General features: G+C 35.9%; 1 protein-coding gene across 1 annotated transcript; it reads left to right on the top strand.

Annotated features, from left to right (window-relative positions):
* The first annotated feature begins 3177 nt into the window (after positions 1-3177).
* ASPGA1 (N-terminal nucleophile aminohydrolases (Ntn hydrolases) superfamily protein) lies at positions 3178-6922 on the top strand. The gene is made up of 4 exons (XM_010259633.3): positions 3178-3389; positions 4642-4875; positions 5469-5555; positions 6251-6922. Exons 1-4 carry the CDS (start codon positions 3228-3230, stop codon positions 6725-6727), a joined length of 960 nt encoding a protein of 319 aa, XP_010257935.1. The 5' UTR covers positions 3178-3227; the 3' UTR covers positions 6728-6922.
* The last annotated feature ends 5296 nt before the right edge of the window (positions 6923-12218 follow it).

Genomic DNA, 12218 nt, shown 5'->3' with positions numbered 1-12218 from the left:
TTGCTAAGCAAACACATCAACCATTTGTGAAGAGTTCTATTACTATTGATTCACCCTTCTCTATAATCCATTGTGACATATGGGGTCCGTACTTCATGCTCTCCTTTTCTAGAGCAAAATACTTCATTTCCATTGTTGATGATTTCACTAGATGCACATGGGTCTTTTTGATGCAATTTAAATAAAAAACTTTGCACATTTTACAATATTTTCATTCCTATGTAACGACCCAATTTAATCTCTCCATTAAAATTTTAGCACTGATAATGGTAAAGAATCTTTTTTCACATCCCATGCAGTCTTTCCTATCTACAAAGGGCATTCTCCATCACCATAGTTGCATCTCTACTCTCTAGCTCCCAACAAAACGGCATAGTCTAGCGGAAGCATCATCACTTACTTAACGTGGCAACGTGCCCTCCATTTCCAATCTAGCCTTCCCCTTGCTTTCTAGGGTGAATGCATCTGCTACATACTTAATCAACCACACACCTTCCTCATTGCTTCAAGGTCGCACACCCCATGAAATGTTATTTCACAAATCACCTCTTATTCATCACCTTCGTGTTTTTGGTTGCCTTTTCTATGCATCCACGAGGCATCTCTCCCATAACAAGTTTGGTCCTTGGGTTCGCCAGTGCATTTTCATTTGATACCCACATGGTCAAAAGGCATACAAGTTGTATGACCTATCCACCCATTCCATCTTTGTAAGCCGTGATGTGGTTTTCCATGAAGACATCTTCCCATTCAAGTCTTCTACCCCTGGCATTTCTTCCTCTTCCACTCCATGTGTCTTGCCTCAATCCATTGTTGAGTACCCTCGCTCCATGGATGTTCCAATTAACTAGTTGTCACCATCAACATCTCTTGTGCCTCTCTCATCCACGTCAACACAGTCCCATGATACATCCATTTTGGCTGCACCACTGTCTCCTTTTCGGACCCGTCAGCCTCCACTTTACCTTGATGACTATTGCTGTCATGTTCGAGACCAAGGCCAACTCACCACTTCATCAAGTAAATTGTATCCAATTTCTGATTACCTCTCTTACAAACACTTAAGTCCACACCATTTTGCCTTCACTATGTCCATTAACACGCATCTTGAACCCACCTCGTTCACTTTAGCTGTTAAGGACCCACATTGGTGTGACGCTATGGCCAAAGCAATTCAGGCCCTTGAGGCTAATCACACTTGGTCCATTGTGGACCTACCTCCTGGTAAATGACCCATTGGATGCAAATGGGTCTTCAAAATAAAGTACAACTCTAATGGTTCACTTGATTAGTACAATGCCTAACTTGTCGCCAAAGGCTTCACGCAAGTCGAAGGCATTGATTATCATGAGACGTTTGCTCCCATTGCCAAGATGAGTACTGTGTGTTATCTCCTTGTAGTTGCTGCAATCAACAATTGGCTGGTTGACCAACTTGATGTCCATAATGCATTCTTACATCGCGATCTTCACAAAGAATTTTACATGCAAATTCCACGAGTCTTGCCAAATATGGGGAGAACCAAGTATGCAAGCTTCACAAATCCCTATATGGCTTAAAGTAGGCCTCATGGCAATGGTAAGTTCTCATGTTGGTTGTTAGAGGGGAATTGGGATTGTATCCTGCATTTGTTTATGTTGTTTTAGAAGAAAATCTGGTCTAAAGTACTTTTTTTTGATAAATAATCTGGTCTAGAGATTGAACCGTATTTCCCTCCGGATCAATGGGTCAAGCTGTTGTCATTGAACAAGTCAAGTCAGATAGGTTAACAGTTCAATGCATGGTTTTTAAAAACCGAACTGGTCAGGGGTTCGATTACCGGTTTGAACGGTTTGACCATTCGACCCATTTTGACAAAAAAATTTGAAAAACGGTCAAAACCGTTTGAATGGTTCGAACTATTAACCGACCGGTTCAGCGGTTTGCTGACCAAAATCAACGGTTTTGGGGGAAAATGACCGGTTCCTAGTTTTTCCGGTCCAACCAATGATATGGGGTTGATAGGTTATTGACCAGGTCAATGGATTTTTGCAACTGGATTAGATGTTGATCCGAAACCGAATTGTGACCAAATGATCGGTGCAACGGGATGGGTTATAATTTAAAAAACTGGTATTGGGGTTTGAAGGAGGGTAGCTATGCATCCATTGTGTAGCCCATTTGCTAGAACACATGGGTGGGAATAAGTGATCCTTAGACTGTATTTGGTTGCTGTGTAATTTTATTTGCACTAGTACAACTGTATAGGAATGTAAATTCTGGTTTAATTTTGTTTTGTATTTTGCTTTATTGTACTTCAAGTCTTATTTTACTTCATTTATATTACGATCAAACAAAATAAAATAAAACTTGAAATAAAAATAAATCATAATTTGCACCCAAATCATTTATACTATCGTAATTTTGCATTAGTGCAAATGGATTTAGAGTGCAACCAAACACAAGCTTAGGGGACAAAGCAGAGTGGACATGGGGCCCATTGGCCATGCCCGTGAATGAATGACCATAATTTTGGTTGTTTCCACTCTCCAGAGATCTAAAGGCCACCTTTAGGCTTAACCACTTGAGATACAATCATAAAAAATGGTGGGTGTGAGACTGTGAGGTGGTTGTCTACTTTCGGAACAGAAAAAAAAATGGAGATGGGATCTTCTAGTCTCACGTCTATCCTTATCCTTGTGCTTCAATGAGAATCCATCACATTTCTTGTAAAATAGTAGTCTGATGGTCTCATACTTACTCCCACATGAGAACAATATAAAGGTTTGAAATCCCAATAACAAATGACATTATCCAAGCATCCTATCACCAGACCAGACAATGACCCAGATAAATAATACCTAATTAATGCCTTCCTACCTGGCTTGGTTATGTCATTTGTTATTAATGCCTTCCTACCTGGCTTCCCGTATCATCATCAGCACAAGAATCCATTCCAAAACCTTATGGTGCTATAAAAAGATTGGTTGTCTTGCTCCATCATCATCAACTGTGTTGCTCAAGGAATCTTATTCAAGACTGGAGTGGAAGAGGACGGCTCACACAGATCCAGTCACATGCAACAAAATTTATGTCTATTTTTATCATTAACCATCTAACATGTATGCTTCTAAAGCTTCTTAAAATTACGCAAAACTCCCTCAATAAGCATTTCCGCGTTGCTTAAATGGGGATGCTCACACACTATTAAACTAATCCAAAGTCCAAACACACACACACACACACAGATGGGGTGGGCAATTGCTCTACATGGTGGTGCCGGAGACATCCCGCTCTCGCTGCCACCCGAGCGCAGAGCGCCACGCGAAGCTGCTCTTCGCCATTGTCTCCAACTAGGCGTCGCAGCTCTCAAGGCTAAACAACCACCATTGGATGTTGTTGAACTAGTGGTAACCCACTTCGTCCCATTTTTCTTCTGCAATCTCATACCCATTTTTCTTTGCTATTTGGAAGTTTTGCCCACTTAAATGTCTACTTATTATTTTGCAACTCTCTCTAGTTTTCGGAATCACTAAAATTCTTCTTTCGGTTTCTATGTTGACATATTGTGCTGTTTGGGTCTGCGGATTGAACCTTTGTTTCTCTGGAACAGATATTCTTTGATGGTTGAGACTTTCTTTATAATCTAGTTATTTTCTCGAGCGAACGCGATTCTTCATCTATCCCCTGTATATCGAATTATATATCAGACTTCTATGGGCTACCCCCTTTGTGTTTGATTTTTTTCTTCCTTATTGTGTTTCGCTCATTTATAATAAAAACTAGTACCATTCTTTTATCAGTCTCGATTTGTTTTCCCTCTTTATCGTTCTCGGCATTTTCCGTAGCTGGTGTTGGTTCATAACTGTATATGATATTTTTCGTCTCCTGTACTTTTTTTATTGATTTAAATTGACTTACCACTATAGAACTTGTCACTGTGCTCGATCGGAGCCACTACGTGCAGTGATCAGAAGGGGTGAGTTTCTCATTGTTGCCTCATTCTGCAAAGATATATGTTCTGTAAATGGTTTTTTTATATGATTTATTTGCTTTTTGTAGGTTTTGCTTAGTGACTGCTTAGAACCTGCATTATCAATATTATCTTTGTGTGCCTTGATTGAGTTTGTTGCTGGTTCTTCCTATATACTGGCAGATACATGAAATCCCCGTTTTCTCCTTTTAACATTTGCCCTTTGGAGGGGCTATATTGGGTTGTTTATATTTCATAGTGCTGGATGACTTTGTTTTTATTTATTGCTATATTTACCAGTTAAATGCTTATAAATTTATTATAGAAGATGTCTGCTCATTTTGGTATTTTCATACTTGAACCGAGTGTTCAAGACCAAGTCAATCCATGGAGGCATTACAGTAATATGTGCCCGTTTTCATTTTCATATTCCTTTGGGAACAAAAGTCAATCAAATAAATACTTTATGTTTATTTTCATGCTAGTTTACATGGAAACTTGCATGATTTTCCTCAGATAAGAACTTCTAGCTCCTTAAAGACTTCTGGTGTTCATGGGCTTTGGCTTTTATCTCTACTCGGACTAGTTGTTAATTCATATCTTGGTTTGATTAAAGTGAAGTCCCTACTGCTGACGGTGTAAAAAGGAAGGGTCTTAACAAATTTTCTGTGTGAGTCTTCTGTCCACAGGTTCGAGAGCTTGAAAATAGTCCTTGCTTTAATGCGGGTAAGGGGTCTGTATTGACTACCCAAGGCACAGTAGAAATGGAAGCTTGCATCATGGATGGTAATACAAAGAACTGTGGGGCAGTTTCTGGTCTTTCCACCGTTGTCAATGCTATATCTCTTGCCCGACTTGTTATGGAGAAAACCCCTCATATTTATCTGGCGTTTGAAGGCGCAGAGGCATTTGCAAGGGAACAAGTTAGTAAAGTTTATCCTTTTTTAAATGCTTATTTTGTAAATTGTAATCATATGGATGCCTTTCTTAGCTGTCATCTTGCTTCCCTACTTATTTTGAGTGTGAGGGCTTCCCAGGTACCAGTATTTTTTTCAGCTTCTGCTCCCACTTCTAGTTCTACAAGTTACATAAGGATCAATATCAATGATCTTGGTAAGCACATTTTTTATGTCACACATAAATGTGAATGAGGCATCCATGGGTATTCTGGAGAATTAAAGTCTTGTTTTATTCTAAGGGGGCGTTCTTTTTTCTGGATTTTGAGTTGGTTGGTGGGATTTTGATTCCCATTGACCAAGAATCCCATGTTCTTTTTTCAGATTTATGTGGGGACTAGGGAAAGTTTATTTTCCTGGTATCACTTAGCCGGGTAAGTCTTTCCTGGGAAACACTTAGCCGGGTAAATAACTTACCAAAAAGCGAACGGGGCCTAATGTTAATCTAAAATTTCCTCTTGTCATTTGCCATTTGTTTTTCTTTCTTACATTTTCAGCCAAAAAATGCAGTTTCTATAAATTTGTGTGCTTGACTCTCTATTATTGTTTTATATGTACAGGGTGTTGAAACTGTAGATGCAAGCCATTTCATTACCCCAGAAAATATAGAAAGGCTAAAACAAGCAAAAGAAGCCAACAGGGTTCAGGTATGCCCCCTGCCTTCTTTCTGAGTTCTGACATAGCTGAGAAGAAAACGGTGCTCATTACATTTTAAATGCCATAATTGACCATACTTGCAATTTTTTCCCGACATATAGCTTGTGACCATATAGCTGGTGATGACCAGCTTGCTTGAAGTTTGTGATGATCCAGCTTGCTTTACCTGTTCTTTGTTTCTTTTACAATTTTTTTTTTCCTGATATGTAGCTTGTGACCATATAGCTGATGATGACCTTTTTATATGAAGCTAGTTTGTGATGATCCAGCTTGCTTCACCTGTTCTTGGTTTCTTTTATACCAGTCTAGTGAACCTGAAGTGTGAGCCTAAGTAGATATTCAGAATTACTACTTTAAGTTTTGTTGTTTCTTATAGCCAGGCCTAGACAGGAAATTTGAAAAATGGGTAGTTGAAATGCAAACAATCTTCTTTAAATTGATAGAAGGATGCATATATCAATGCGTTTTGTCTTTTCTAGAAGAACTTCCAAGTGTTTGCTTTGCACCACTTGTTCTCAGGCAAATATCACTCTTACAGATCCATATCTAATAAATTCATGTTTTTTCTTATCACTGAGATGATACATCCAAAAGCTCAGATCGTAAAGAAATAAAAGCACTCGAATTACCATGTCTCTTCAACTGCAGTGCTAAAGTGATTTATCAATTCGTTCATGCCTTGCAGATAGATTACACGCAGCCCATCCAGAAAGACCTACAAAATGAAACACACATTGCCAGTGGAGATAGCCAAATTGGAACGGTTGGATGTGTGGCTGTTGATGACCAAGGAAACTTAGCCTCTGCAACTTCCACAGGGGGTTTAGTGAACAAGATGGTGGGAAGGATTGGAGACACCCCCGTCATAGGTGCTGGAATTTATGCCAATCGGTTCTGTGCGGTCTCTGCTACAGGAAAAGGTGAGTCAATAATTCGTGCAACTGTGGCTCGGGATGTAGCTGCGCTAATGGAGTACAAGGGTCTTTCTCTCAAGGAAGCAGCAGCTTACGTCATAGAGGAATGCGTTCCAAAAGGCGATGCTGGCTTAGTTGCCGTCTCTGCCACGGGGGAAGTCACCATGCAGTTCAATACTACAGGCATGTTTAGGGCTTGTGCTACAGAAGATGGGTTTTCTGAAATTGGAATATGGCCTTCAGTGTAACTGTAACACAGAGAGATTCTATCAAGTTTTAGTTTGTGAGCTGTGCAGCACTGCAGCCTGTGCTTGATCACCCAATCAGTGGGAAACATTACTTGAACAATCACAAATAAAAATTGGAGGTGCTTGTGTATGAAATGTAATTAATGGTTGATGATGTTACAACAAATTAAAATGATGCCATGCCTTGCCCTGTAATTTTTCTTGGGCCTCCTTGGAACCGCCTGAAACATGTTAGACGTTATCCTTTTGGCCATCGGAGGAGGTTTAAGTTTTGGAACCTATTGATCTCGTTGACCGTTCAATTGTTAGGGTTGACTTTAAATTGACTATAGTCAAATATATGGTTTGGGCTAATACTTAATAATGTAGGGATATTTGGTGGGCCTCCGATTGCACCACATGGCATCGATCAAGTCGAATCCTGGTCGCACATCATCAACTTACAACCATTATAAGGCAACATCAGCTATAAAAAGGGGTGCTCATTTCAAGGTAAAGACACTAACTGACTTGCATTTAGAATCTCAAGAGAATCACTTTTGTCTAATAAGGATTAAGCTCTAAGCCTTTGTCTCTAGCTTGGTCTGACCCCTCTTAAGCACTCGGCTAACTTGACCGTCGGAGTCTTTACACCTAGGATAACACCTTGGGCCTTTGACATGTACTCTTCTCTTGTTTATAGGTCGGACCTGTCGGCCTCGAACATCAGCAAAATTCCCTTGTTACTCTTGGCCTCATATTTGGCAGCAACAGTCGGCGTCGTCTGCAGGAATGTTTTCAAGACTTCCCTTTAAGAAACAACTTTACTTAATTAATCAAGTTTTTTACATGGCCGATAAGCAAGACTAAACTCAAAGTGCTCAGAACCTAGTCACAATGGACCAGTTCAAGCTGGTCCTTGACAGGCTAGACAACCTAGCCCAAAGGTTGGATGAGGTGGGCATCCAACGGGAGGCCACCCGTAGTTGTATCCAATTACATAGAATCATTTATAATCATTTTGCCATATCAGCCTTCTTTTTGAATCATGTGGTTGTGTTTAAAAAGCTATATATATCTCTCATAGTGTTAAAGAAATAGGGATTTTGTTGGCTCTGGAATCATGATTTATTTCCTCTAGAACGGTAGAACCAACACAAAATGAAAATGACTTCTAAAATGCTGATTGTGTTTGTAAACCAAATGAATTATAAACACAACTATGAAAGAACGCCCCCTAAAATGCTTTATTTATAAAAGTTTCTGCTTTGAGCTTTAGGATGTGGGAAACAAAAATGAGCCAAAAGAGTGATTTGAGAGTTTGGTAAGAGATGCTTTTGGAAACATAATACTAATCCAAAGTACTTTTAAGTTTTGAAATTTGGGGTTTTGTGCTTTAGGGCTTTGAAAGCACAAATTCCTTATCCAAATGCAATAACACAAGGTTTAAAATTTTGTCACGTATCGGCCCGTATCGGTTGATAAATATCAGTTTTTCAACTTACCAGCACGAGAGACGATCCTAAATCAAATGTACCGACTCTTTTCGCTGTGCTGAAATATTATTGAGTTCGTATTGGGCTGGTATCGGCCCGTTTCATTATGTTTCGGCTGATACGCTACCGATACGGTAGTGTATCGGCCGATACACTATGAATTCATTGTTGCGGAAATATGAATAAAATAGCCTTCAAAAGAGGACTTCTAAACCCATTTCAGAAGCCCTCTTTCTTCCCTAAACCCTCCAGAATCTTCACATTCTTAGAGGGTATGTTTAAAAAGTAGCGAAAATAGGTATGTTTTTTCAAAATTTTTTACATTTTCAGCCAATGTTTTTGTCTTTTTTTTTGTTTTAGTTTGGATGCCTGAAAATATCTTTATGTATGTTGATCTGCTATTCTTGTGCAAAAAATTTCACTTATTTTGTTGCTATATGTAAATCTTTGTGAATATTTGAAGAAATTCCAGAATAATAAAAAATCTGAAAAAAAATGAAATTTTTAGGTTTTTTCTTGTGATCTACCACTAGAAACTGACTATGTTGTAGATCTATGGATGACCGACCATGTCCATAAATCAATAGAATTTTTTTCTAAATAATTGATTTTTTTTTTATTTTTAAAATAAAAAATATATAATTTCTTTAATTTTATGTGAATTAACCCTATAGGCTGATTATGTTGTAGATCTATGGATGATCTACCATGTCCACAAATCAATTGAATTTTTTCTCAATAATTGATTTTTTTTTATTTTTTAATTTTTGGAATAAAAAAATATATAAATCTTTAATTTTATGTGAACTAACCCTATAAGCTAATTATGTTGTAGACCTATGGATGATCAACCACGTCCATAGATCAATTGAATTTTTTTTTTATAAATATTTGATTTATATATATATATATATTTTAATTTTTGGAATAAAAAATATTTATAATTTCTTGAATTTTATGTAATTTAACCCTATAGGCTGAGTATGTTGTAGATCTGTGGATGATTTACCATCTGCATAGATCAAATCCATTCAAATTTTCTGTTACATATTTACTTAATTTTAATTTAAATTTTAGAATAAAACATGAAAAATAATTATTTGAATAAAAATAAATAATTATTTGGTTTTTAGAAAATTAGAATGAAACATGCAAAATAATTATTTGATCTATTATATCCATAAATCCATTCAATTTTTCCGTTACATATTTAATTTTCCTAATTTTAATTTAATTTTTAGAATAAAACAAGCAAAATAATTATTTGAATAAAAATAAATAATTATTCAGATTTTAGAAAATTAGAATGAAACATGCAAAATAATTACTTGATCTATTATGTCCATAAATCCATTCAATTTTTCTGTTGCATATTTATTTTTCTTAATTTTAATTTATTTTTAGAATAAAATATGAAAAATAATTATTTGAATAAAAATAAATAATTATTCAATTTTTAGAAAATTAGAATGAAAAAAGAAAAATAATTACTTGATCTATTATGTTCATAAATCCATTCAATTTTTCTGTTACATATTTAATTTTCTTAATTTTAATTTAATATTTAGAATAAAACATCCAAAATAATTATTTGAATAAAAATAAATAATTGTTCAGTTTTTAGAAAATTAGAATGAAGCATGCAAAATAATTGCTTGACCTATTATGTCCATAAATCCATTCGCTTTTTCTATTACATATTTACTTTTCTTATTTCTAATTTAATTTTTAGAATAAAACATCCAAAATAATTATCTGAATAAAAATAAATAATTATTCAGTTTTTAGAAAATTAGAATAAAACATACAAAATAACTACTTGATCTATTATGTCCATAAATCCATTCAATTTTTCTGTTACATATTTACTTTTCTAATTTTAATTTAATTTTCAGACTAAAACATCCAAAATAATTATTTGAATAAAAATAAATAATTTTTTAGTTTTTAGAAAATTAGAATGAAACATGCAAAATAATTACTCGATCTATCATGTCCATAAGTCCATTCAATTTTTCTATTACATATTTACTTTTCTTAATTTTAATTTAATTTATAGAATAAAGCAAGCAAACACATTGGAACTGAATTAAGTACTTTATTAAATAGTATGTTTTTGTTCCCGTATATTGATTATAATATGTTTTTTTCATAAAACCCACTAAATATGTTATTTTTTTGCATAAATAGCTCATTTATTCCTAATATTTAATGATATTAATGTTTATTTATGATTTATTGGAGTATTTATAGCATTTCTATGCGTATCTTAATTTTTCGTCCGTATCCATATGTATCCAAGGCATATCCCGATACATATTTTAAATTTGCCTTTCCAATACACATAGCATTTTCGATACTTTAAACCTTACAACAACAACGATAATTTGTTTTTCATTTTGAGGGGCATAATAGCAACACAAATTATGGATACAACCAATTTTCATACTAACAAATAAAATTTTTATATTTTAATGTGTTTCTTCGGTAAAGGGTAAGTATTTATTGATACCGAAATTTTATTTTGTAAGAGCTTTTTTTTTTTTTATTCATCAGCGTTCTTGCCTCACAATTGGACATACGTACTGGGCGGCCTCTCTAGACATTGGAATGGGCCTTCAAGTTAGACCCCAGAAACTAAAAAGCCTTCTGTTGAGCCCAGCTATTTGCAATCCTATGACATATTTTTCAAAGCAACTCTACGTTTTGTATAATAATATTCATTTGTACTGAGAATTATAATCAATCAATTTTATAAATGTTGAGAGCAGGACTGAAAGTGCAATTTTAGTGAGGCGAGTCAGGTGACGGATCGGACCGTTTCACTCCAAAACCACTATTTGGCCAAAAACTGTTGATGTTGATTTGATTAGTGAACTGTTGATTTGGGCAGTTGAACTATTGATTTAGAGAATGATTTTTGGCCATTTGTATTTTTTTTTGTCAGAGTGGGTCACTCATTCAGACCCAATGGTCAGACATCGAAAACGTATGTATTTTGTTTCGTGGGTGTTTATGGATGGGCCTTTTATTTGTACTTTTTTCACTTTAAACATTTACTATTTTTGTTGTTTGGTTGGACATCACTTTAAATGTTTTTTAACTTTCCACCTCAGATAATACATATTAAAGTGTGCTGTGCTACATTAGCATTTGGATTCAAAAAATGATGGGGCATTGGGGGAAACAAGAATTTGATGTTTCCTCAAATGCCCCATGTACAAAAATCAACGTGTTTTAGTTTTCTACCATTTATTTGATAAATGGTGAAACCAAACAGTTGTTTCATATTGTTTCATATGCCAACACCTATGTGAATTGCAATAAATGCTCCTCCATAGTTCAAGTCTAGTCCAACACAGGGTTCCAACAATTCATTGCAGCCATATATCTCCCTTGTCTCTCATGGCGAGATGTTCCTGATGCACGGCTGCAATGGCTTGTTGGGACTAGATGTAGACTCATTAAAAAAAGTTCATTGTGAGTGTTGATAATTTATTGAAACTTGGTATTTGGAGTGGATTTGAGCCGAGGTTAGGCTCGGCTCGCCAAGACAGTACAAGGCTCGGCTTGACTCAATTAATAAACGGGTTTATAAATTGGGTTCAAACTTGACTCAAATAACTTGTGAAGAACTCGATTTGTGGCCACCCCTACTTGATATAAATAAGTGCTTGACTAGAGAAAAATGTAAGAAAAAATTGCGTGATTAATCAATATGTTGAGACTATTGGAATGAGTCAAGCCAAACTGTTAAACCTTTTAGAATTCACATTTCAGAAAACATTTTGATAGCTCTCACCCTCACACAAGTTCGGATCTGGTCCCAACACAAAGTCCCAACAAACTCTTGTGGAGTCCAGATATCCCCAAAATTGGTTCCAACATCTATTCCAACTGTATATTGGAAACTTTTCACCATGAAAGACAAGGAAGATGTTCCCAATACAGGGGCTGCAAAGACTGTTGGGACCGGATGTTAGGACCTTGTGTGGAACTAGATCCGGACTCCTCTT

This window comes from Nelumbo nucifera, chromosome 4 (genome assembly GCF_055504915.1).
Source record: "Nelumbo nucifera cultivar China Antique chromosome 4, China Antique-T2T, whole genome shotgun sequence".
Taxonomy (NCBI): domain Eukaryota; kingdom Viridiplantae; phylum Streptophyta; class Magnoliopsida; order Proteales; family Nelumbonaceae; genus Nelumbo; species Nelumbo nucifera.
Note: the sequence above shows the minus strand (reverse complement) of the source record. Positions and strands in the feature narration are given on the sequence as shown.

What these genes read in the sequence shown, in the direction of transcription:
- ASPGA1 (XM_010259633.3), top strand. Translation starts at nt 3,228, where the DNA reads ATGGGGTGGGCAATTGCTCTACATGGTGGTGCCGGAGACATCCCGCTC. An exon ending in TGGATGTTGTTGAACTAGTG is followed by an intron (nt 3,390 to 4,641) that starts GTAACCCACTTC and finishes TTCTGTCCACAG; the next exon opens with GTTCGAGAGCTTGAAAATAG. An exon ending in AGGCATTTGCAAGGGAACAA is followed by an intron (nt 4,876 to 5,468) that starts GTTAGTAAAGTT and finishes TTATATGTACAG; the next exon opens with GGTGTTGAAACTGTAGATGC.